Below are 25,684 nucleotides of genomic sequence, written 5' to 3'. Positions count from 1 at the left end.
TGCAAGTCCAAAATTGATTATTGGACTAAAAAAAAGTTTAAGGTTGAACCCAACCCAATAATAAGCTTAGACTTACAATTGGATTAACTGTTTACTTTCTGGACGGTGCAGATACCGGGATCTGAATTTACTCATGGTAATGGTAAGGGGCCCACAGAGACAGGGTACTATTCTTTCCTGGGACCCACACTCACGTAGATGGATTATGGATAATACAAAACCATCATAGTCAACGAGAGCATAGAGATGAAAAAAAAATAAAAATAGAGGGGAGGGGCCTCTGGTTTTGTTCGGATTTTTGCAAAGGCAACGGGAAACGTGGGACAGATAGATGGGTCGTTGTCTCCTTAGCATGGAAAATCTACGCCAGCTGTTGACGAAACCACCCAATTTTCCCCAATTTTTTAATTTCACATTTTTTAGGGTTTTGAAATACCAGCTTCGGTTTTTTCGCCCCCGATCTGAAAACCCTAGATCTCTTCCGCATCCGATCTTCTCCTCTTAAAGAACCTCAAATCACGTTAGCGATCGGATGATGTAACCATTTCTCAGGTGATTTTCTTTTGTTTTTCTCTCATCTATATTAGCGGGTTTCGTATCGGAATTTGAGTTTATTTATCTGTCTATTGTTCGGATTCATTTGTTCTTCAGGTTCTTTCTCAAAATCCTGTTGAATTTTGCGGTGGTTGAGTGTTTTTTCTGCTCTCGACGATGTAATTTAATCTGCAGGTGTGTTTTTTCTTTTTTCTTTTTTCTTCTCCTTTTCTTTTCATTTTTTCCGTGGGAATTATTATGTTATGTTTTTGTTTTTATAGATCTGATTTGGTTAGATTTTTGGTGAGAGCGGCAGATTCAAATTCTTCTAAACCTTTACTTGTTGCCATGGAAAGCGAGGCCGAACCGAGCTCGTTTATGAGGTTTTTTTTCCCTCTCTCTTCATTATCTTTACTTTACTGAAAGTTAACTTAGTAATGTCTTTGGAGCGAAATATGCGATGAGAAATTTTTGGATATTTAATTCATCCTTGTAATTCCATCCCAGCATGAATTGTTTTCGTTAATTTTTTAATTTCACTATTTTTATCTCCTGAAATGAATCTATTCTATCAAAATCTTTGTGTTGCAAAGCAGAATCACAAGAACTTTATAGTTTCACATAATTTCATTTCATTTCATTTGTGTACACATTTTTTGGGGTGTATTCTCTGTCCCTTGGCGTCACAATTTAATTTTCTGCCTTGGAATGAGATCATAAGGTATGTCTGCCCTTTTGTCAGATTCCTTATCTTCGTTCTTTATCGTCGACATTGGTGTGAGATTCCACATGAAGCTAAAATGCTAAAATAGTACCATTCAAAAATAAAAATAAAAATGCTAAAATAGTCTGATGGAAAACAGATAGACAAATGAATTAAGAACAGTGTCCTAGTGCCACTTTCTTAACCCTTGAAAACCCAAGGCTTCAAATAGTCTAATCCAACTGACAAATTTGAAGTTACTGGGAGTTAGATGGTGCAAAGGTGTTTGAAAGTGCCACAGTTTCTCTCATTATGCTTGGGCCTTTTGTGCCCAACTGTGAGGGTTTGAATGACGCCTCGTTGGATGCCTGCCCAGGTTGAAGACTGCAATGAGCCTTTCTAAGTTTTTTCTGCAACCCCTCTGAAACTCTGTCACGGGCAGCTTTGGATTTTAAGGGATGTTCAAACCTTGATAATAACATGTACCTTTTTAGAAGAACTTGATTTTTGTGTTCCTCTAGAGTCCTCTTTTCCTGCATTTGCAGAGAAGGGAACGAGATTGCTGTCTCCCTGGCAACGGAGGGAGCTTATAGACTATCATTTTTTTTATTGGAGACACTCCCTTGTTCTTTCTTCCCCTGTTTGAATCTTAGAAGCAGGAATCTTCCCTCGGGGTGCCGATCCCGACTCGAAACCTCGATTCGGCGCTCCTTTGGAAGGAGCTTCCGGGGACCGTGATCCTGAAGAGATGGAAACCGCTCTCATGACGCTCCCAACCCGCTCCTATTACTCCATTAGTAACCCCCTCATCAACTTACTTGCACCAAACTCCTCCAACTGTTCAAAGTACTTCATTGGAGCAAGCATAGAGGCAAATCTTCAGCAGGCATGAGGAAAGAGCGCAAGAAAATGAAGACGGTTAGAAATTACTACTTTTGATGTACTTAACTTTTGAAAGATTTATAAAATGAAAGTTAAAAATTACAATTTTTTATGTACTTGAATTTTGAAAGACATATGATGAAAATATTACATTAACGCTTCCACGGCGCTCCCAACCCTAGACTCTTCTAGACCCCCACGCTTCCCCGCCCCCGTTCCCGTACTCGATCCCGCTCCCGCACCTGCTTCGTGCTTCTATGCATGTGAATTTCGTTTCGGTTTGTGCCGAAACCGAAATAGTTTCGTTTCGGCTGAAATTTAAAACCATGGTCGTGTACGCTAGGAGAAAGAGTGGGTCCATGGAAACAACGAGTTGGGGCGATGATGCTGACTGCAACAACAAGAATTGGGGGCAATGACAAGCTGTGGAGGTAATGGAGGCTTAAAATGGATTTTAAGATCTAACTTCGGAGTAATATGATAATATCCTAGATCTCATTCGAATGAATCTCAATAACGTGGAGAGATTAGAGTAAAAAGAAATCGCTCGAGATCTTTTCTGTCTCTGAAATTCTTTTGATGGTTGAACTACTACGATATGAATTTTCTCTCCATGAATCAGAGCTGGAAATCCAAACAACTCAACGTATAGTGACCAACTGAGCTCAGATTCCTACCAACAACTCATTGCTCATTGCTGTGACTGTTGATGACATCACTATAACTGGATTTTTTTAGTGGAAGTGTGTAATGTTGATTTGAAGACAATGACAAACTGCCTTATTGTGGACTCCCCCACAAAAACAATAAATCCCATTGAAGATGCTTCCAAAAGGAAAAGGAAAAAAGATGCTTCCAAAGAGTTCATCACAAGTCGCTGCTATTGTATGGATTAGCCAGTATTTTGCGTGTATGTTCATGTTTCTAGTTTATAACTACAGCCAATTCCTGCAATTTTAGATATTCCGTCTGAGGCTTAAAATGAAAATGAACTGCAAAGGTAAAAGAAACAAAAGAAGGATCCACATATTTTTCTCAACATGACTATTGGAACCATCTTCCCCCAGCCATCAAACCTAGAAAACCAAGAATTTAGATGAAAAATAGGGAAGAGGAATTGCAGAAGAGGTGCAGATTCAATTCTTCACAGCAAGAGGAAAATGTAGTACCTGTAGAATGAACAACATAAGCTCGTGCGCGCGCGCACACACACATCCTTCCTGAATGTAGCCAAATGTTTTTTAATTTTCTGATTTTAAGAAATCATGTAAAATTGGGATTGTTGACAAAAACCAAACACAGTAACACACCCTTATTATAATATCTAGGTTCTGTTATTTTTCCTTTTGCTTATTTTTCAATTTGCCTTTCCTTTTTTTTTAAAATTTTTAATTAATTAATTCTTATAAAATAAAATGTATGCCAGGAATCCAGTAGCATGCTATTCATGAGGATTGGGGCTAACCCTCAAAAGGGTTTTTAGTGCCAGGCACTTGTTAATCATTTAATATAATGAAGAAATGCTCTTACATTTCCTGTTTCTGCTTACATGTCAATATTAAGAACTATACTTCTGCATGTAGCTTCATAACATCAAGAAGTGCTTTGATGTTGCTCCGCAGTTCTACGCCTATGAAATTAGATATGCAATTAAATGCTAATATATCTCAACGTGTTACTAGGTAATTATGTTCTCCAAGGCGTGTTTGATTCCGTTTTTATATTTTTTGGATTGTAGTTTATGTGCTGCTTTATCCTATGGAATTGCTTCCATGGCCATGGTTTTTATCAACAAGGCACTTCTTATGCAGTATGCACACTCAATGACTCTTCTCACATTGCAGGTACTGGTAAAGTACTTCAGCTGTGTAATAAGTCATCTAGATTTTTGTTATTTATTGACATAAATATTATTTCTTTCCTGTATAGCAATTGGCAACAACTTTGCTTATACACTTTGGTCGAGTAACGGGGTATACAAAATCCAAAAGTGTGAACTTGATGACTGTGAAGAAACTTCTCCCAGTTTCACTGTTTTATAACGCAAATGTCGCATTCGCATTAGCAAGCTTGAAAGGGGTCAATATTCCAATGTACATTGCGTTGAAAAGACTTACACCTCTTGCTGTCTTGGTGGCTGGATTTTTTTCAGGCAAGGGGAGGCCATCAACACAGGTATGTGAATTATATTCCTAAAACTACTCAAAGACTGATGGTCTAGGCATCATTAATTTCTTATTTATCCCATCAGTAATGGTTATTGGGTTATTGAAATATTGGGAGGTACCTAGGTAATTCATTTTGTATGGTTTGGGCCTTTTACTGTAGCAGGGCTACCGTTATCTTTTATTATTGATTTAAGTTTGGTGTGTATGATTATCTAACCAGGTGGCTCCTAGTCTCGGGAGGGGGCTACCACCTGTTCGTTGCTAGAGTCGACCTCTCTCCACTTGAGCCAAAGATCATTGGCTGAAACAAATTTGAAAGAGGGGAGGATCTTTACCCAGGATATAGTTAAAAAGAGCCCTTTAAGAAGATGAATTGAGTGCTTTTAACCAACCCCCTGAATACCCACGCATTCCTTTCCTTCCATGATACCCATACCGTAGCTAATAACGACATGCTCCATAAGATCTTTCCTTTTTTCTCCTCCTAGGTACAAAAGATCAACCCTCTAAAAGATCAATGAGTCTAACAGGGAAAACCAACGAAATGGTGAATCTATTCAAGACTTTGCCCCACACCTCTCTAGCCAACTTGCAATGAAGGAACATGTGATCCACACACCTTTAGCCAAATTGCAATGGAGGAACATGTGATCCACTAATGTGTCATTATTAACTTAAACGTTTGGGGTTTAGGTTTCAGTCTTTCATCTTCCCCTGTTGCCTTCCTCCGGTCTCCCCTTTCTCTGATTTTCTCTATAGGGACATGAAGAGGAAGACCTCACTGGAAGCCAAGCTGACAAAGGCAACACACTCGTCCAAGCCAATATAACAGACAGGGGATGAACTCCAGGACCTGATCAGACTGAGTCAGTTTTTTTTTCTTTGAATTTTTTTTTCTTTTTGAGATCTGCTTGTGCACCTCTCCCTTGCTCTTATCTTTCTTGGCTCTATTTTTTCCTTTAGATCTGCCCCCTTGCCTCCACTTTTTTGTTTTGAAAAAACAGATTGCCGATGTTTCATTTCTTCTTTTCAAACCTGCTCTCTTTCCTCTGGCTTGAATGCTGTTTCTGTGACTTTTTGGTTGTTTTCTATCCACGAAAGGCCCGCCTGACAAGCAATCTATGTCACATACTTTTAACATTGGTTGCTGAAAATGGATACTCTGTTTTGTCTCTAGGTTAAGAGACTTATGTGTAGGAATGCAGATTCTGCTGTCAATTTGATTATATGAAATGCTCATTTAACTTCTAACAAGGCATGGTAACATAAGAGTAAAGCCACAGGAAATTTTGATTAGCCAAGTGTGCTCCAATCTTTCTATGCGATGCAATTAATGTAGTGGTTGACTGAGATTTTAACTTCGAAATAACTAGCTCATTTTAACTTCAAAAGAACTTGCACATTCTGACAGTAGAATGATTACTTAATGAGTTGGGGGTGTCTGTAAAGATAAGAACTGTTTTCTTCAATGTCCATGTTCTTTGGTAGGCCAATGAGTTGGCCCATTCATTAATGAAGGAGGCGTGTTTACAGGGATGGGTTAAGTATTGGGCTTGCTCTGCCCTTATTCTAATTGTGTTTTGTACTTCTTTTTCTGTTTTTTTTTATTAAATTTTGGTATATTCTCAAGCAAAAAGAAACGAAAAGATGATTACCTAATTTCTAAAGAACATGTGCAAGAAACATGAATTCGATTCCCTACAAACAAACACCTCTAATTCTTTCAAGTTTCCTTTAAATTGAAAAGTTCCTCTTAAGTCCTTTCTTGCATCCCATTGTCTTACAGGTTTCCCTTTCAGTTATATCCATTGCTGTTGGGGTAATCATTGCAGCAGTGGGAGATTTTTCTTTTGACCTCTTTGGATACAGCATGGCTCTTACGTCTGTGTTTTTCCAGGTTAGGCATATACTTTTATATTCCCTGTCTTTATATCAATTTTAGCCTGGAAACTTTGGTCTCAATCTGTGGAATTGCATCTTAATCATGTAAAAAACTGGAATCTTTCTTTATTATTGTCTTAGTGATGTTAATACTTGATTATGCATGCAGGCAATGTATCTGCTATTAGTGGAGAAGTCAGGTGCAGAGGATGGGCTCTCATCAGTTGAATTAATGTTCTACAATGGATTTCTGTCTCTTCCTTTTCTCCTGTTCCTTATCATAGCCACAGGAGAGTTCCCACATTCTTTATCTTTGTTATTTGAAAAGGTCAGTCTGTATACAATTGCTTCTCTTGCAATGTTTACTTGACCATTCTTGAACACATGTGGAATTTACTTTTCTACATTATCTGGGAAATTATTACTCTATGATTTGTTGATTTGTCTTATCTTAATATGGTGTATGATCTGGTTCTGTTATTCTTGTATTTAAAACCTGAATATTATAACCCTTGGTACTGCAATCCTTTTTTTCAAAAGAAAGTTATTACTCTATGATTTGCTCTGAGACTTGTATTAGAACACTCATTATACAAGTATTCAACAATAAGGTGTCACTAAAAACACGTCAATGACAAGATATTTAGTGTCCAAATCTGGTAGGATTAAACATGCGGGGAAACAGCTATGGTAGTTGTGCATCTTTCTTCCTATCGATGATGATACACATTCCAATTTCTTGAATTGTTTACTCATTGATTTGGTGAGGAAAAAGTGCGCAAACATGCAATGGATGCTGTCAGGTGTCATCTTGTGTATATTTTTGATGCATATATCATAAGGGATGAAGCACAATGAATATGCTATCTGATACACTGACTTTGTTGAGGCTGACCAGAATATTTACATTCTGAACCAAGAGACGATTAAATTGCAGTCAACACTCTCAACATCCATTATTCTTCCACTGAAAAAATCCTTCCATCTCCCTATGTCAAGTTCTTAACCTTAAGTTGCACTTAGTGCGAACTGTCGCATTGAATCAAGATAGAGTGGTCTAAGACCTCATATAAGAATTACTGTATACCCATTAAAAAAATAATTACCATATATTACATTGAATTTTTTATTATTTTGCTATTCAGTCTTAGTGAATCTGGATTCATGGGGTGCACATCTTTGGGATAGAAGCAATGTGAAGTTTGTTAAGAAATAACTAATGGGCTATTTACTATTTTTCATTTCTCATTGAACCCATTATTAGAACTCATTATTACCATGGTTTCTATGACTAATGAGCTATTTACTATTTTTCATTTCTCATTGAACCCATTCATACCATGTTTTCTTAAATTATTGTGTGTGTGTGTGTGAGAGAGAGAGAGAGAGAGAGAGGATGGTTAAGAAAAAATTGATCACAATTTCATGCTCAAGTCCTTTGTTGGAATGGTTGTTTGACTGGGTGATCTTCGACCAATGGCATCTCCATGTGCCACTCCAATAATGGGTTTAGAGCATGTGGATTTCATGTTGATGGTGTGCATGGTGTTTCTCACATGTGAAGTTTCTCATGGTACTTACGTGTATATTAGTGGTAAATCAAAACACTTAATCAAGGAGAGATGATTCTCAAATTTTGTCATGGTACTAGAGCCAAGCCTTGTGAATTTTGTCCAATTCTTGGAAGTGCTAAGAGTTTCCATATGGAAATTCTAGTTTGTCAGTTCATGTTTTTTCTGGTGATGAAACTTATTAAAGAGAAGAAACACTGACTGAGATGGTCAAAGGAATAACAAGGAAAAAGCTTTTCCAGTACACCGTCATTACACTTTTCTCATACTCCTCTTTATCATTTCATCATATTTTTCTTTTTTCTTTTTGAATGATCACCATTTCATTACTAAGAAGATTAATTATATTTTTCTTCTCATTTTCTCTTGTTGTATTCGTTTCGATTTCTCTTAAGTTTTAAAAATCATTAATATAATGAACATTTTGTTTTGAATGGTTTTAATATGAGAAAAGTGTTTCTAAGTACGTGCTTAGGGAGCTCCCTAAGCACAAGTGGCTTAAAAGGCCACCGATTGGTCGCTTTTTGTGGACCCTGCAGAGGTGGACCCGCCATACGAACCAATCGGTGGCTTTTTAAGCCACTTGTGCTTAGGGAGCTCCCTAAGCACGTGCTTAGAAACATTTTTCTCTAATAATGAACATTATATCTAAGAAACTAAGAACCATAGACCGTACAATCCATTTATCTCCCGAAAACTCTAAACTAAGTGAAATATGGCAGACAAACCCTAGATCTCATTGAACCCTTTCATACCGTGTTTTCTTAAAATGGACGGTAAAGAAAAAAATTGATCAGAATTCCATGCTCAAGTCCTCTGTTGGAATGGTTGTTTGACTGGGTGATCTTCGACCATTGGCATCTCCATGTGCCACTCCAATAATGGGTTTAGAGCATGTGGATGTCATGTTGATGGGTGTGAGAATAGATAGAAAGGGAAAAGTGTAGCTTAGTGATAGAAATCAAGATCAAGAAAAGGGGAAAGATGGGGGTCGAAAGGGGAGCGATTCACGAACTGAACTGAGGGGGGAGCGGTTTATGAACCCAACTGGGAAGGTTGAAGAAAGGAAAAGAGACAAATAAGCAAGAGAGGGAGGAGTGGGAAGGAGAATGCAGGAAGGGGGGCGGGGGGGGGGGGGTGTGGGGGGTGGGGCGGGCGGAGAGGGGGGTACCTTAACACAACAGGGAGCTTCTTTTTTAAAATTTTCAAAATTAGGATCTTAGGGTGTGTTTTATGGGTATCTACATAGAGGTGTGTGTTTAGGTTAGGTGGGTGGGCATAGGACAACCAATAGAATTAAAGGAAAATAAATATAAGGGGTTTAAGGGTTTCAAAAAGATTAAATGTGCCATGGGTAAAAAGTTATAATTTAAATTTTTTTTAAAGGGTAGGTGGGCAATGGGTAACAGGTTATGGTGGGCCATAGGCTGATGTGGACACCCCCCACATATAGGCTAAATGAAGGCTAATAAATTAAGTAAAAATACCACCTAAAAGGAACATAACACATGTCCAATAATCCAATAGGAAAAAAAACTTAATTTAATGGCTAAGATAATGACTGAATCACATCGCCTTCACTTGACTGTCGTCACATTTTTCCGTAGAACAACATTATTCTAGCAATTGGCACTTCACTCTAGTAGAAGATTTTGGGAGCTATAAAGGGCTTATGGTCATAACACAGACTACCAAAAGAAAAGAACTTCTATGATAATCCCACCATTATGCCATTAAAAATCCAATATTTCCATCATTTGCAAAAAATTGATGTTTCAGAGATGCATTTTAGTGATGGCGTATTATTGCACTTCTTTTCTTGTTATGCATCCCAATGTACTTTTGAATTTCTCTTGAACATTAATCTCTCAGTAGTCAGTACTACTCGTTAAATAATTTTCTATTAATTTTAGAGTGATGTATTGCCAATTCTTCTCTCATTCTGAGTGAAATTTGAATGCTGAGAGGACAAGTTTTCATTGTAGAAAATGTGTCATATTTGGATTTTGGTGGAAGTTAAATTGTTACTAACGTAATCTTTCTTCATCAACAGGCTAATTCATTAACATTTTTGGTTATTCTCATTCTTTCTTTGGTTATGGGCATCGTTCTCAATTACACCATGTTCTTGTGCACCATAGTCAACTCGGCTCTCACCACTACAATAGTCGGAGTTCTCAAAGGAGTGGGCTCCACAGTGAGTATATTGCTTCTTTCACAGCATGTCTATTTATATAGATCCAGCCAATCGTGTTCAAGCACGAGGATTAACATTTTCTCTCTGCATCCCACTTCTTTCCAGACCTTCGGTTTTGTCTTGTTGGGCGGTGTGCAAGTTCATGCTCTCAATGTGGCGGGATTGGTCATCAACACAGCTGGTGGTGTCTGGTATTCGTGTGCCAAGTATCAGCAAAAAATGAGTAAGCCACGAAAGATAATCTCCGATGCAGAGGCCAATCATAAATAAAAGTTGGTATTTGAGGTATTCAAGAATTTACTATCCTCTGTTTTCTATTTTTGTTATTTTATAATTTTCAATCAGTTACTATCATCCACTTAAGGCAGGTAAATTTGATATCAGTTATTATCATCATGAATAAAAAACAAATATGAAGAGATCTTAGTACTTGCAAACTGCTATTTGAGTAAGCAAATTTACTATCTTCATTTATCAACAAAGATGAAAATGCAAAGGGTGTGATAATCTTCCATTGTGGTGCAACTTGATTGTTACTTTCACTTAACATGATTGCAGAATTTATTATCAAAAGTAACAATGGAGAAGGGTGGGCTTTTAGTGAAAGCCAGAATATAAGCCTCACCAAATTTCTCTCTTATTAGTAAGTACTCGAATCTGTTCTGGTGTTTTATTTATTCATGTATATTATATCACTGTGAGACAGTCATTTCATTTCCCTGATGGGTATAATTGGCAATTACATGCTTTGTAGGACTTTTTCATCCTTTATTTTGGTTATAAAGGGTATTTTGGTCACTAAAAAATCACGAGCGATACAATCAATCAAAATTAAGCAGCTATTAGTAAATCTGAAAGCATTGTTATCAGGTTCTGTATGAGAGCTTCAAAGGTGCATTACAGTTATGTCTATTGTAGAAACCAATACTTCTACTACTACTTTTTTTTTTTTTGATGCCATAGGGTATTCCCACCCCACTTCGTGGGGCAGGACTAGTCCCTAGGGATGCACGCAGGCACCCGGTAGACCACGCGCATCGGTTGAACAAGGGGGGATTTGAACGCTCGTCACTGGGGAGCATACCCATGACTTTACGCCAAAGAGCCACACCCTCCCGAGTTTACTTCTACTACTACTGATACGCATAAACAAGGATATGGTACATTACAGAACATATGATGCTTTATCATAAATGGTTTGTACCTAGTGTTTGCTTTGGGCTGCATTCCTTGAGGAAACAAATGAATACCTAATTTTTAACAAATTCGTAAAACCCCATTCTTGGGTTATTTATACTAGTTTTGAAACAAATAATTATTCATTAAAGAGAATAAAACTAAGGGCAGAATTTTTATTTTTTTTTGGAGGGTTTAAAATTACAGTAGAAAATCATGGGGCAGAGGTTTCCCAATGGCCCCTATCTACCCTACTTGATTGGAATCAGTTCTTTCCTCTTCAACGTGGCACATTGGACATATGTTTGCAGGCCTGAACTTCCTCGTTTTGAGACAAATCTTGTGTGTTTGTTCTCTCAAGGCATGCAGTCCAACCAAAGGTGTGGGTCTATATCTTGCTCCAAAAAGTCTGCAAAGAATGAGAGGTGCTGTTTAGGATCTTGAAGGACTCAAACCAAAAATATGTCTAGGATTTGGAGCCCAAATAGGTTCTATCTTTCTCCGCCTGTGAGATGGGACTCTTCCGGAACAGATAACATGTCAGTGATACAGTCAAATTTCCTTCAAATTCCTATATAACTCCCCTTGCTCCAAAAAGTCATGCAAAGAATGAGAGGTGCTGTTAAGGATCTTGAAGGACTTTACCAAAAATATGTACCTAGGATTTGGAGCCCAAATAAGTTTTCTTTCTCCGCCTGTGAGATGAAGGATTCTTCCAGAAAAGATAACATGTTAGTGGTACAGTTAATTTCCTAAAAAATATATCGGATTTTTGCTAGGGACTATCGCGGAAGGCATTTTGCGCACCAGCTGTTGCATAAGAGAGCAGCGACCTCAGATGAATTTAATGAATGAGACAAAATCTGAACCTATGTGCCTCCTCTCATGGAACAGCCCATATATTTTTACATCTTGTTTGCCTAGTGGTGTTACTTGTGAATGAAAGGAAGCAGTTTGAATGAAAGAAAGAAAAGGAGAGAAATGATTGGCACGGAACACCTTGTGATCTTGATCAGAGAGCAACGAGACTCACCTGTAGCTTAAGTAAGGTGTTCAATTTCCTATAATTCTCGATCACTTTCTCTGGCTCGTTAGTCTTTTTGGGGAGAGAGTATGAACATTTTGGGGCTGAATCAGTTTCCTGCTTTGCGGAAAGGATTTGACTTTTGAGTTCTAAAACCACGACATGGGAATCCAAATTGTACGACACTTATAGAAACTTATTTTAGACATTTTTGTGGTCAATTTTCACATGATATCGAACCTACAATGAGAATGAGATCACCGTGATTACACCTGCTACATGACTTTGCCTCACCTATATCATGTGATGATTCAACTTTATTCATAATACCAATCAAATACGAGTTGAGTTGTCCTTAAACAGATATTAATTTGAAAGTCAGCCATCTTTGAATTACTCAGGCCGGTTTGTTTTGTATTTTGAGAACAGATTTTGAATCTAGAACTGATTATTGGACTCAAAATTAAACGGGTTAGTTTCAGAACAATAATCAGTTTTGGACTCAAATCGGTTCTCAAAACCCAAAACAAACATTGCCTTTGCCTGCATTCTTCAACATTTCCCTTTCTCTGATTTTTTTTCCCTCCATTTTTATTCTCCGAAATGGGAAAAAAAACCATAGAAGGTCCGCCGAGAAGGGTTCAAGAACACAACCTTAATGAATATTCAAAAAAGAGAAATGCTTGAGGAGGGCCCCCGCCTTATAGCAATCATAGGAGGTATTCCTGCTATCACACAGTGGGCCTCACCTTTGTTAATATGATTGTGCACCTAATAGGCCCTATGTAGGATCTTCAATTGCTCCATAAGTTTTTAATCAAATTGCATATTTATAAAAAAAAAAGGCCAAACAACCACAAGACTTGTAATCAATTAATTTACGATTTAATTGAATTTCTCCCTACAAAATTACAAGGGAGATGATATTTTCAGTTTTTCACTCCCCCTGCATTACGCACGTGCTCCCCTTATAACTGATTTGACGTGAAAAGTGGGCAACTTTAATGCTTTTTGACTTCAAATCACGTTATAAGAAGGGAGGCGCATGCGTAATGCAAGGGCGTGAAAATATCTTCGCCCTATTACAAATACAATTATAATCAAAATTCTCCAAATAGAAGTACTTCTTCATTTGAGAATTTTTGAGGGTTTTCTGATCCATCAAATGTTGAAAAGCATAGCTCTTATTGTTTGCAAACAATGAAGACATTAGCACTTCCTTTATGAATGGAATTCTTGTTAAAATGGCAAGGCCTCCCAAATAATAGATGAAAAGCATCCATATCTATAATGTTATATAAAACCTCATCATTGTAAGCACCAATCTCAACACAAATTTAACAATGTTCAGTTACCTTCTAATCATTTTCCTTTAAAATCCAGTCGAACTTGTAGGGAGTACAGTGATTGTGATGCTGCATGAACTCCTCTACTTTTGGTGAGCACATTGCACGCTTCATCACCAAAGATCACCTAGGAATACTAGTAGTAAGGATGAGATCTTCTAAATGTTTCTCCTCTTCATTACTGCTCCAGATCACCTCTTTATACGCGTCACTAACAGCTATATTGGTAGCACTCTGGTTGCTTTGGGGATATTGGTTGGATCGGCGACTCAACTGGTAGTACTTGTAGCACATGATCCGTTGCTTGAAGTATGAATCGTACGGATCATGCTATGTAACTAGGGTCATTATCAAAGTAGAAAGAACTTCTTCTCCACGTCCTCTTCATTGCATCATAAGTGCTTGGGAAAACTTCCCAACAGAAGGATTTAGAACCACGTTCTCTTTTTACCATTAGAACCACCACTCGCGGTGCTCCTACCATGGCTTGACTCATGTAAGTAGTCCTCTTTCTCAACTGGTTGAGCATGGTATCCACTCGTTCTGTCATATTCATGGAGTCAAATAGCGTCCAAATTAGGTAGGGAGTGTTCTTGTCTTAGATTGCCTGATAAAGACCTTTGATGTAGAGTAGTAATACATAATGCGCATCAATCTCTGAAATATCGTTATTAAACTTGGCATGTAGAGTTCCTCCATATAATCTCGCATTGATCGTCTACCTTCGTGGTAATTTTGGTGCTTTTAGAAGAGTACTTGATCATAATCATTGGGTAGAAACCTCTCACGAAGGATTTGACATATCTGTACCCATGTTTGGATTGATCGCTTCCCCATCCTTATATAAGAAAGTTGGAGCTGACGCACAATGCCGAAGCTCCTCTCTTAAGCTTGATAGCCACAATTTTCATTTTCATCTCCTTTTATACTCCCTGTGTCGAAAAATCTCTTGATCACCACAAGCCAATCGATGAAATGTTCCATGCGAAGTTGGTTGTTGAACTTGGGTAAATCCACCTTAATATGAAAGCCACGTTCACGAGCCTCCACTTGAGGAATGCAACCATGGGCATGTCTTCAGTGGAAGATGTCATCAAGCTCTTCCTCGATTGAATAATCCTCCTCTAGAAGATAGGAACTCTAGGGCTGGTGTGTAAAGTTTGGTGTAGAGCTTGAGCATGTTGCTGCCAATCACCGTCGTCGATATGGGGTTGCTTGCGCTCAAGAATATCCAACTATGCCAATTGCTCCGCTATTTGATTAACAGCAGCCTGAAGAGCGTTGAACATCTCTATTGTCACAATTTCATAATTTTGTTGCAGGAAGGGCTCTAACAGCGAGAAGAACTAAGAGGTGTTTTACTAATCCACGAAGAATGAGGTAAAGCCAGCACCCTTTTTGGAGAAATATGGGAATTCTTATTTCAGAAAACAAAAACAGTCAAAATTGTGCAAAACACTCCTTGCACGTAGCTTTATATTAACCTCTTAACTCCTCTAACTAGGATTTAATCTAGACCATTGCTTTACTCTAATAATTATTACTAACTCCCTAATCAGTAACTACAACTCTTACGCCTCAAATCCCACTCAGAATTAGGTAACTACTTGAAAAAAAGTGAGAATTTTTTTTTTCTTTTTTGGATTTGAATGACTTAAATCCCCCCTCCCCAATATCTAAAGGAAACCCAACTAACTCAAATCTTTTTGGACTTGTTATAGATGCATGTTACGAACCCGATTCGAATCGCAACGGATTGATTTTCTCAGAGGGAAGATCGGCCTCTTGACCCACTTCGAGGGAAGGGTCGTTCCTCCTCTCTGTGCAAAAAACACAAATTTGGAATAACTTTCTTCATTCATTCCAATGTCGTTTACAAGATTTAAATAAATGTTTACAAACGTAATGCTCCCCATGAAAGTAGGCGCTGCCTGACTGCCTCCCAACGAAATAGGCTAGTCACCTATTAAATAGGTAACTTCCTTATCAAATCCCTATCAAATAGCAATTACTTAAATAGCTATCATAAATGCTAATTATTATCCTACCAAAATAAGAAAAGATTAACACAGAGAAAATCTTGCTAATTTCTAACGTGACTATGCCTATGTGGGACCATACAAGCACGTAACAATGCAAGTATGCAACAGAGACATGTTGATGTTAATCGAAAGTCCTTCTCCTCGCTGACGTGAACTGCTATGCTAGGCTACTTCGAGCACAACAACCCACATGGTCTTAGGCCCATGCCAACAAACATCTTATGCCTAAGATTTATGACTAAACAAATTAATAGTTTAGCCTTTCTTGGCGGAACCCTAAACAGGGGTTAGGATCATCCCATCAAGGTGTTCTCAGCTGCTTTTGGCTGGAATTATGATCAGGTAAACGGGGCCGAAGTAGGGTCTAATAAGTTAGAAAAGAAGTTAAAAAGTGACTTTCATTTTAGCATAAAAAAAAGGTATAAAAATCTACATCATAGAGTTACATTCCAAATGTATCCACCCCCTCTTCCTCATGTGTTGCTGCCAACGTCACATAAAACCAAAATTCTTTTGATAGTTGATAGTGATTTTCCCATTTTTAAACAAGTTGGTCCCCCTAAGAATTTCATCTACCACATTCCCAGCCACAAAGAAAGCCGGAATTCGCGGTAGTATTCACAAAACAAAAGCCATCACCCCCAACAAGTCAGACCCTGAAAGATGCATCCTGATTGGCTGACATACAGCGGAACCCACATCCTAAACAAAACAAAACAGCTCATGCCGTGGTTGGGGCCCACATATAAGTATGTCTCATTCATCTCATGTGGCCGGGGTTCATATGTTATTCTCATTTATAATCCCTACTGAGAAAAGAGAACACTTATTCAGTATCTCATGGTTCAAACCGTGCCAGTTGGTCCATCAGATCAAGACCCACTATGAGTTGTGGCCCATCAGATCGATGCGCCCTCATACTAATCTCAACTCTTCCAATCAAAACTAAAACTCTTGTTAAATAAAAGGACGTCTAGCGTACTCAACTCAGGACTATTTTAAAATTAGGGTTGACAGAATATTTAGTTAATCCCTACATTAGTAACCAAGTGAAATATAATAATGAGAAGCATGGGGGAGCGTGGAACTCCTAATATTTGCATCGAAATCCACGTGGCAATAAATGTGGGTGAGCTTGGAACTGGTAAGTGTAACAGGTCTCATGCTTAACGTGACATTGTGGTGTCGGTGGCCGGTGGGGAAATGCTCTTCAAAATAACACACCAACTTATATAAAAAAGATTAGAAAAGCAAAAGAACCTTCTCTTTGCTCTCTCTCCATGCATTTTGCTTTCTTCCTTGGATTTTCACTGATATACATCTAATGGAGACTGATATTCCCACCCTTTTTTGTTAGTCTTTTCCTAAGACTGATTCGAGTTCCACCCACATTTCACATTTTTTTGTCTTTTCCTGAAAATAAATTCATTTGCCCCACAATTCACATTTTTCATGTCTTCTCATGAAAATGACTTCATTTTCTCGAAAAGACAAACAAAAGGGGGTGGAAATATCATTTCTCTTTATATTTAGAGAGAGAGAGAGAGAGAGAGAGAGAGAGAGAGAGAGAGAGAGAGAGGTTGACTTTTAACTTATACCTCTCTTCATCGACAACATGTGGAGTGTAATGCAACCCATCTAGGTGTAGCAAGGTTGAATCTTTTTAGATATATAGTTAGAAAGGCTAAATTTATAGTGTTGGCTGTAATTCGTTAAGATTGGTTCAGCTTTTGGGGATTCGTTCCCTTTAAATTACTTAAAGATCGAGGTAAGATATTTACTACTGTTCTAAATGGGCTATACCTCAGAGATTCTAAGCTATATTTAGTGGTAATTGCTTTCGTGTTCTTTGAACTATTTGGTTTTACCTTGAGTAATTCACACCCCCATTTAGGAGCTTTTGAGATCCTTACACAAGCTAAAAGCCTTAGATTTAGAGGTTCTCATCTATATTTACCTGCGGTTGGTTTCACGTGTCTTTGGCGTTGAAACATGGTTTGCCAAGTGCATGAAATGAAGCCACTAATTTGGTAAAGAGAGGTTCTTCCGACCATCTCCACTCTACACGTGGCACAGATGCAAAGGGGTTAGATTGTTGATATGAATGCCATCTGACTATCTTACCCGTCCAATCGAAGTTTTGATCAAATGGTTAGGATAGTCTAATCAGCATGATTTTCAGAGCTATGGCCCATCCACATAGTGGCCCCCCCCGTCATCCAACTCTCCTTCAGCGTTGACACGTGTACGGGTGCCTGGCTGGAATATTAAATTTAGCTGTTTGACAGGGCCTATCGCATGTACACATGATTTTTAGAATACAGACAGCAAAGGAAGACGCAAAGAGTGGGCCCGGCGAAATGATTTGGTTCGGGACATTTACACGTGGCCTACAGGTTTGGTGTTTGGTTTATGTAAAAGTGGATTTTCCCCTGGATAACGACCTGTGGTGGAAAAATTACCACGTCAACACGGTCATGGCTTTGGATGATGCATGGATGGTTCTAATCTCATTTGGAGTCAAATGTGGGTCCGCGTTTTGGACTGTCGGTGACCTCCCTGGTTGATTTACTCGGCAAAAACACGGCGCGTTGAACTCGTGGAATTTGAACACGCTGGTACGTTATGGTGGGCCACCTCCTTGTCGTACCCACAAAATGATCTTAGCCGTTCAATCACGATCCAATATGGAAATCCCATTTTTCAGCCAATATAAGTTTTTTCTACGGTTCATCCATGGGTGGCCCACTAGATGAACGCTCTCAATTAATCCATACTCGTTCCACTGTGACGTCCTGCCACCCCTCGTCTTTTTTTGATATTTTAACTTGTTTAAGACATGATAAATGCTAAACTGAAGGGCAGCCTACCTCATTTATAATACGTCGGATTGATAAATCCAAAATTAAAGAAATGCTAAATACAATTGGTGAATTGGGTCAGGTGGATCAAATGGGGGGCCCTTCAGTTTAGCATTCCATTCCTCGACAAGACAAGTTGAGTTATTATGAGTTAAGAAGCTTCTTTCTAATTACTTTTAGAAGAAGGAAAATGCTAAAAAGACAATCTCTGAACCTCACATGTGTCAATCTTCCTACCGGTTCTCTTAAAAGAATTAGGGAGCAAGATCGTTTGAAAAAATTAAGCACTTTAGGACTAATTGGTCATAAAGGTTATCATAATGCTGATTAATATCTAAGGGTTATGATCATCCAATCTTGGTGGGACCAACTGCAGTTTCATGCCAAAGATGGTGAGGAATTGGAGAAGAATATGCTGTAATGATTCAGTACTGATTTTGTCCCGTTGTCCAAACAGGGTGCGGATATCAGTATCCTCGTAAAAATATTAGATAGATCTACCATCATTTCATTATTCTTAGTTAAAGACTTCAAATATGGTCATGAGATAAAGGTCTCTTGTTAAGTTGTTATTTACTAATTGTCAGATATCACTGAATAAGTTAATAATAGAGAAGTTTTCAATACTTTCTAGAAGAAACACCATGTCCCAGTAGTGTATTTACAAATGACTCAGATACTTAAATGCAAATTTCACCTTACACCTAATTGAGGGAATAATTATGTCATTTCAATCACTTATTACAGAATCTCCTTTGCTTCCTCACTTTCACATATGCATGTGTTTGATGATATCCTAACATGCATATGTAATGCCATCATAACGTAGGCCTTTCAATTCATAGTCTCACAGCCATTAAAGAAATTAAAACAATGGATAGAAATAATTATTTTTTCTATGATATTTTCTGTATCCCCTTCTTCCTTCTTTCCTAAGGTTCGTTTCTAATTTCAACTTTCTGCATAGGGCCGTTTGGATACGCGGAATTTAGAATCCAGGTTTTTAGTTTGAAAACAGTGTAAAAGAGGGTTCATGGTCAAGCTGTTGTTTGTTGTTTGCTGTCCTGGCAGTATTTCTTGGATTTTAAGTGAGAAATTCAGGTTTTAAAAATCTCTCCTGCATCATAAGATCTCTAAAACTTGAAAATATGGGAGGATTTGCTACTCTTTTGCTGACGAAAAGAAGAGCGAGAAGTAAAAAAACGAGTCAAAAACGACGGCCGGTCTGCTTCTCTTGTCTCTTAGCTACAATTTTGAAGAAATCCCGAATTCTAAAATCCGCGTATTCAAACGGCCCCTAAATATCGATAGCACAACCACCTACGTTTACCAAACGAAATTTAGTTTCTCTCCAGTAGTGTGTGAGAGGGTAGTTTTGACTTTTGAGGAAGTTTATGAGAGGGTAAGTTTTGGGGTAGTTTCAGTATCATTTAACATGTTGCCACATGATAACCCACCTGCGTAAAAATTGTTTTGGTCATAATTTTTGCTCTTATCTTCCTATCAAGGTAAATTTCATATCAATTTGAGACTACTTGAGATGAGGCATCCAGCCATCACAGTTTGCTATCACACGACATTGTTGGATCCTTGGATCTTCAATATGACATCGTTTGATGAGAATTGTTTTACACTTGGGGCACATTTGGCTACTATGAATCTTTTTTCTTGAAATATTTGCTTACCCAATGGTGAGGGATGTTGGGAGAGGGATAGATACAAGAGGGCCTAAGTGAGAAGAGGGCATGAAAAGTCTGAAAATTCATGAAACAAAAAACAACTTAAAAGAAGACTGACTCTTTCCTGGTTTTTTAGCCCCTTCTAACCCTCAACTCATTCGTCGCCTGTCAAGTCTCTCCTTCTCCTACCTGCCCTACGCTCTTTCAACACTTGGAGACACCTCTTTTAGCACATGAAAAAAATTCCTAGCTGCCATTATACTTCAACAATCCCCTTCACGCGTGGCCCCTCTTTTTTTTTTGGGTTGGCCTTATAAGTGGACTTAATATCGAGGTGGTGTGAGTCTTGAACCCAGAACATGTTGCTCTGATACCATGTGAAACGACCAATTACTCCAAAAGCTCAAGCTGTTGCTTGTTGGAGTTGGTGTCATTTAGTCATTTGTTATACATCAACACTTTGGACAACCTTTGGGTTTATATCCAAATAAGGGTTTTGAAATTCAATCTCATTTGGGTCGGGCTGGCTTGTATGAGTTGAATTTCTTTTTCCTCAAAAACATTCTGGACAACCTTTCCACCAACTATAGGAAAAAAAAAATCATATGTTTGCCATGGCTAATTCCAAAATGCACCATCACCACATAGTTGTAGGTTCTTTGTGGCCAGTTAAAGGAATGTTTTTTAGTGGGAATTTTGGTAGGTAATTTTGCGAAATTGACTTTGTAATCGCTACCAAATACCTTATTACGGATAGGACGTTTCCATCTTTTGACCTTCAAAAAATGTAATCCCAAATTTAAAAGGTCCCAAAAAATGTAATACCTCTCTCTCTCTCTCTCATGTTTTATGGTTTCCGCTTATTTTATTGTTTTACCGTGAAAGTTAGCTGCTGGTTTTATGCAATCCAGGCTGTATTTATTCTATATTTAGAAGAACAGAAATCAAGGGTGTCTGCCATTTGGGCTCGGGTTTGGAGGAGATCAAGATCGGTTGGGATCTACGTTGTCCGTCACTATTCCTTTCCAATCCTTTTCTACTTATTATACTTCTACATGTTTGTGTTTGCTATTTTGCTGCTACTGTGATGAGTTTTTTCATGTTCTACCACTTAAATCCCATTTTACTGTCAAAACCCTAACTGGGTTCTGTTTCCATTTTACAAAGAGATGTTGTAGTGTGGTAGTTCTAGGCTTTTCCTTGTAGGTTATGGTTTATGTGGGCTTTTCTCTCTTTGACAGGAGCCAATCAACCAATGGTAATATTTTGTAGAGCTAAAAAAATAGGATTTGTTTGTTTTTGACACATTAAATAATACCCACATGCTTAGCTTTACAACTGCAGATACCTTTCTCTATAATGCTGTTTTCCCAATGGTAGCTTGTACAACAGTGGGTACTAGATAGAACTCTAGTTCCTTCAGTTTTACCATTGGGTCTGAAATGCAGAGTTAGAATTGGGGTTTTTTGATGTTTTGAGGGGGGGATCTGGTTTTCTATGTGGAAACTTTGAATGGGTTCTTTGAGTTTCTTGATTTTGAGATCTGGGTTGTGAAGAGTAGGGCATTTTGGGGGGAGATTTAGGGTTTTGTTTCTTGGGTTTAGCCTTTTTCTCTGTTGTGAATTTGGGGGAAATGGCTCCAAGCTTTGATTTCTCTGACTGGTGGGCAAAGGAAACACGAAAGGGAACGCCTGTTGTAGTGACAATGGAGAATCCCAACTACTCAGTTGTGGAAATAGATGGCCCTGATACCGCATTTCGGCCGATTGACAAGGATAGGGGTAAGAATGTAAAGCAATTTACATGGGTTTTGCTCCTCAGGGCTCACCGAGCCGTCGGTTGTGTCGCTTGGGTCGCGACGGTCTTGTGGGCATTGCTTGGAGCTGTTAAGAAAAGGCTGATTTTTCAACAGGGAGTAGCCATGGAATCAGAGAAGTCAAGTAAAGGAAAGTTACTCTTTAGGTTCATCAGAGGTTTTCTAGTGGTTTCTTTGGCAATTCTCGCGTTTGAGGTGTTCGCCCACTTGAATGGTTGGAACTTTAGGAAACCCAATTTGCACATCCCACAGAGGGCAGAAATTCAAGGATGGGTTCATGCGGTCTATCTCTCATGGTTGTCGTTTCGAGCTGACTACATTGCTGTTCCAATTCAAGCCTTGTCGAACTTTTGTGTTGTCCTTTTCCTTATCCAGTCAGCGGATCGGTTAATCTTATGTATTGGGTGTTTCTGGATCAAGTACAAAAAAATCAAGCCTAGAATTGAAGGGGATCCCTTCAAATCTGAGGATGTGGAAAGGTCTGGCTATGACTATCCCATGGTTCTTGTTCAGATACCGATGTGCAATGAGAGAGAGGTAAGAAGCTCAGCTGCCCATTTTTTTTGTTTTTATTAGGGGTGCAATTTGGGTCGGGTCAGGTTGAGCTTTCGCTAAAAAATGAATTGGAATCAACCCGAATTAGAACTGATTGCTCAACTCGAATTCCAAAAAATCGACCCGAGTTGCACCCTTACTTTTTATGTAGTTTTCCCTTTAGTTGGAATTGACAGTCTATTTTCCTCTCAGATTTGATAGTTAAGTTTGAGCTCATAGTCCAGTATAAGTTAACCAATGGCCTGCATATTAAGTTGCTTATATTACCCATATTATCCTCATTTTTTTATGGCACCCATATTATCCTTATTGAAGACCCCAAATTCTAAGAAGCAATGGTAGTAATTGATCCAATTATATTATTGAATTCCAAGCATACTCCAGAAGATTTAGGAGCTCATACCAACTAGTATTCATTTAGATGATATTCACCCCCCAAAAGAACACTCCTAGAATTTTGATAGATATCTGGATTTGCCTCCAGGTATACGAGCAATCCATTTCTGCTGTCTGCCAGATTGATTGGCCGAAAGATCGTTTGTTGATACAAGTTCTCGATGACTCTGATGATGAAAACATAGTACGCTTGATAAAAGCAGAGGTAACGAAGTGGAGTCAAAAGGGCATCAATATCATCTATCGCCATCGCTTGGTTAGAACTGGTTACAAAGCTGGGAATCTCAAGTCTGCCATGAATTGTGACTATGTCAAGGGGTATGAGTTTGTTGCAATTTTTGATGCGGATTTCCAACCAAATCCAGATTTCCTCAAGCAAACAGTTCCACATTTTAAGGTAAACAAATTCCCCCATTTTAGCAAATTTCACCACACATGACTGCAATTCTCCTAGTGTATCAGTTCCTCTTCTACTGTGTGATTCAGGACAATCCTGAACTAGGGTTGGTTCAGGCTCGATGGGCTTTCGTAAACAAGGATGAGAACTTGTTAACTCGCCTCCAAAATGTTAATCTATGTTTCCACTTTGAGGTGGAGCAACAGGTTAATGGCATTTTCTTGAACTTTTTTGGGTTTAATGGTACCGCTGGTGTTTGGAGAATCAAAGCTCTAGAGGAGTCTGGCGGTTGGCTTGAGAGAACGACAGTAGAGGATATGGATATTGCTGTTCGTGCCCATCTCAATGGGTGGAAATTCATCTTCCTCAACGATGTCAAGGTATTATTTCTTCATGGAAAGCTCTAAATTCTATCCTGCTTGTTTAAGTGAGTTGCTTGTTGATCCTAGTTGTGAGAGTTATTTCCAGGTCCTCTGTGAAGTCCCAGAGTCCTATGAAGCTTATCGGAAACAGCAACATCGATGGCATTCTGGTCCAATGCAACTTTTCCGCCTATGTCTTCCTGCTATTATCACTTCCAAGGTTTGTCATCTTGCTAGAATTACAACCTTACCATTACCATACCTTTCCTAGTTTATTATTCATAGCATCATTGCTTTTCCTAGTCTCCCCCACTAATGATTTCTAAGGAGCGCTTAATTTTGTTTTGCAGCTATCAGTTTTGAAGAAAGCAAATTTAGTACTGCTATTTTTTCTCTTGAGGAAACTGATCCTTCCATTTTATTCTTTCACATTATTTTGCATAATTCTCCCTCTAACAATGTTCGTGCCCGAGGCAGAGTTGCCTGTGTGGGTGATTTGCTATATCCCCGTTTTCATGTCATTTCTCAGCATTCTCCCAGCCCCTAGATCTTTCCCTTTCATCGTCCCCTATCTCTTATTTGAGAACACCATGTCAGTGACCAAGTTCAATGCCATGGTATCTGGATTGTTCCAGTTAGGGAATTCGTACGAGTGGGTTGTCACTAAAAAAACAGGTAGATCATCCGAATCTGATTTAATTGCTGCTGCTGAGGAAGAATCGAAAATCATGAACCATCCACAACTTCTCAGAAGTGCTTCGGAGAGTGAGCTTGCTGAGCTGAACAGATTGAAGGAACAGCCAGAAGCTCCCAATCCTGTGAAAAAGGTCAATAAAATCTTCAAGAAAGAGCTCGCTCTCGCATTTCTCCTACTCACGGCATCGGTTAGGAGCCTGTTATCTGCTCAAGGGGTCCACTTCTACTTCCTACTCTTCCAAGGAGTGTCATTTCTCCTCGTGGGTCTTGATCTAATTGGGGAACAAATGAGCTGAAGTAAGAAAAAACTATCATTTGTTAGCAGTCATCCAACATGCATTTTTCGATGCCAAGTAAATCTGGATTGAATTTGCATTTGATTCGCTGAACAAACTTGTTCAATTCTTCCTATTGAAGTTCAATTCTTCGCTTCTGCAAATGGTGGCCAAGGAGGTGGAATTCCTTCCTAATAATTAAGTTTATCGTATTCGAATTGCCACGGATAGGATTTTTATGAATTTTTCTCCCCTTCGAACTTTGTCTTTTTTTGCTGTTTGTTACATAGGCATTCTTGTTTTGAATTGATGGTGTTATAGGTAGGACCAGTTTTTTTCTTGTTTGGGTGTGGTTTTGTATTCAGATTCAGCCCATATATGTATTTGAAGAAGCTGGAATGAAAAGAAAGAAGATTAAAAAAGAAAAAGAAAAGAAAAAACAGTGGATCCGGCTTTATTGTCAAAGCTGAGCAATTTGGGTTCTGTTTTCCCAATCCATTTATACTGAGATGTGTAACAGTGATATGTATATTTGAATTGATTTAGTTTTTTTTTTTAAAGTAAAGATATCTGATGCCCCTTTGTCTTTATTTTGTATGGGTTTTCTTTGTTTTGTATTGTTTATGGGTTTTTATTTGTTTTCTATTGTTCTGATTCCTTTTGTTCCTTTTGCTCCAAATGACTTTTCTTTGGTTTGGTAAAAGAAACTGTCGGTAGGCAGTGAAGGATAAGGTTTAAGTAAGGGAAACTTAGGTTTTTGGTATGCCCACCTTTTTTCAATTACAGTTAAATGATATAGAGTGTAGAGAGAAATGTTGCCCTTCAATCTTGTTGGGCCCCAAGCATCTTTATGTTTTATGGTCACACGCAACAGCCAAACATGCCATGTTCTAGCTTTAAGAGGGAAGGCTAGAGCCTCTTAATGTTCAACTGTAGAAAGATGACACTGTACCCCCTCCTTAGTACATATATACTGTCATTTTTAGGGCTGCAACAGGGTCGGGTTTTTCAAAACCCTAGCCCAACCTTGGATCCCATTATCTCGGCGTCAGGGCCGAAAAACCTCAACCCATTGCCCGCCCTACAAGGCACAGCATGGCCCTGATTGACCCTAGTGCAAATA

At 38.6% G+C, this 25,684-nt stretch overlaps 2 protein-coding genes across 5 annotated transcripts; both read left to right on the top strand.

Moving 5' to 3' along the window:
• Positions 1–255: 255 nt before the first annotated feature.
• Positions 256–11,143, top strand: LOC143879646 (UDP-galactose/UDP-glucose transporter 7-like). 4 transcript variants are annotated; one of them, XR_013251335.1, is made up of 11 exons: positions 257–552; positions 652–729; positions 816–917; positions 3,858–3,963; positions 4,049–4,294; positions 6,074–6,184; positions 6,338–6,496; positions 9,793–9,936; positions 10,042–10,221; positions 10,495–10,579; positions 10,900–11,143. XR_013251335.1 is itself a non-coding variant. In XM_077382134.1 (10 exons), exons 3-9 carry the CDS (start codon positions 883–885, stop codon positions 10,204–10,206), a joined length of 966 nt encoding a protein of 321 aa, XP_077238249.1. In that variant the 5' UTR covers positions 256–552; positions 652–729; positions 851–882; the 3' UTR covers positions 10,207–10,221; positions 10,495–11,143. The 4 variants fall into 4 exon arrangements, 2 of the variants coding, with proteins under 2 accessions (XP_077238249.1, XP_077238248.1); XR_013251334.1 differs by having other exon boundaries at positions 10,691–11,143; XM_077382134.1 differs by having other exon boundaries at positions 256–552; positions 851–917; positions 10,495–11,143.
• Positions 11,144–21,013: 9,870 nt separating this feature from the next.
• On the top strand, positions 21,014–25,115 carry LOC143879645 (putative xyloglucan glycosyltransferase 5). The gene is made up of 5 exons (XM_077382132.1): positions 21,014–22,417; positions 22,920–23,228; positions 23,318–23,608; positions 23,697–23,810; positions 23,941–25,115. Exons 1-5 carry the CDS (start codon positions 21,698–21,700, stop codon positions 24,580–24,582), a joined length of 2,076 nt encoding a protein of 691 aa, XP_077238247.1. The 5' UTR covers positions 21,014–21,697; the 3' UTR covers positions 24,583–25,115.
• Positions 25,116–25,684: the final 569 nt, after the last annotated feature.

This window comes from Tasmannia lanceolata, unplaced genomic scaffold (assembly GCF_043159265.1).
Source record: "Tasmannia lanceolata isolate RefF3 unplaced genomic scaffold, GAP_Taslan_0.1 ptg000006l, whole genome shotgun sequence".
Classification (NCBI taxonomy): domain Eukaryota; kingdom Viridiplantae; phylum Streptophyta; class Magnoliopsida; order Canellales; family Winteraceae; genus Tasmannia; species Tasmannia lanceolata.
The sequence above is the reverse complement of the archived record's forward strand: the minus strand, read 5'-3'. Positions and strand labels throughout refer to the sequence as shown.